At 45.3% G+C, this 770-nt stretch overlaps 1 protein-coding gene across 2 annotated transcripts in view; it reads right to left on the reverse strand.

The window, feature by feature from the left end:
* Positions 1-636, reverse strand: part of LOC107574256 (peptidyl-prolyl cis-trans isomerase FKBP1A-like) — a 3713-nt gene extending 3077 nt beyond the window's left edge. The window contains exons 1-2 of one of the 2 annotated variants that reach the window (XM_016260707.1): positions 492-636; positions 259-306 (exon numbers count right to left, since the gene is read on the reverse strand). In XM_016260707.1, the coding sequence (XP_016116193.1) occupies positions 259-306; positions 492-528 (85 nt within the window). In that variant the 5' untranslated portion in view covers positions 529-636. The remainder of the gene's footprint in view (positions 1-258; positions 307-491) is intronic. The other variant, XM_016260706.1, reaches the window with a different exon arrangement.
* Positions 637-770: the final 134 nt, after the last annotated feature.

The raw sequence follows: 770 nt of genomic DNA on the forward strand, positions 1-770 counted from the left end.
TTTTTTTAAACTCATCATTAAAAACGGCAATATAAACAGTGTATGCCCACAAGAACAGGCCACAGAATCATATGGTGTGGATATAAGGAAAGATCAAAGATGTAGCAAATATTAAGGCGTGTTAAAATCTTAACGATTGACAGTCTTGATGAGCCGATCGCGGACGCGAAAGTGTCTATTGTGTCAGTGCGGCTAAGCAGCTAATGCTAGCTAACACCCTGCACGCGATTCATCAACACGGTCACTTCTCAAACTCACCCACGTAGTGCACGACACACGTCTGTCCTTTTTTGGGGAAAGTACTTCCTGAAATCCAAAACAAGAGGAGAAGGTGTTAAAAATGCACGGCAGATCCTGTGGGAAGAGCTTAGTGTTTAGCTAACAGGCTAACGCCCGCGATGCCCCAAACAGGCGAAATGTGTCGATTTAAAATGCGTCTTTGATAGATAGAAGAACTGTGGCTTGGGGATTGTCGATGTGCTGCGCTTTACCGTCTCCGGGAGTAATGGTTTCAACCTCGACGCCCATCCTGGCTGCTTGTTTTGATCCTGAAGCTCAGCACACACACAGAATGCGCTTCAGTAACTCAGTAGTTGTGATCGAGGGCAGAAAGCCCGGTCCGCGCCGCCAGAGGACACACATCGCCATATACCGTATACTAACCACGGTTTCAGAGCTAATCCCATTTAGTACTCTAACTTGATATTAGCCGCCACTGTCAGAAAGTATTTGTAATTCTGATCATTGTATGATTACTTTAATGCACCTGT

The sequence above is a fragment of the Sinocyclocheilus grahami genome, unplaced genomic scaffold, assembly GCF_001515645.1.
Source record: "Sinocyclocheilus grahami isolate Dianchi unplaced genomic scaffold, SAMN03320097.WGS_v1.1 scaffold2162.1, whole genome shotgun sequence".
Taxonomy (NCBI): domain Eukaryota; kingdom Metazoa; phylum Chordata; class Actinopteri; order Cypriniformes; family Cyprinidae; genus Sinocyclocheilus; species Sinocyclocheilus grahami.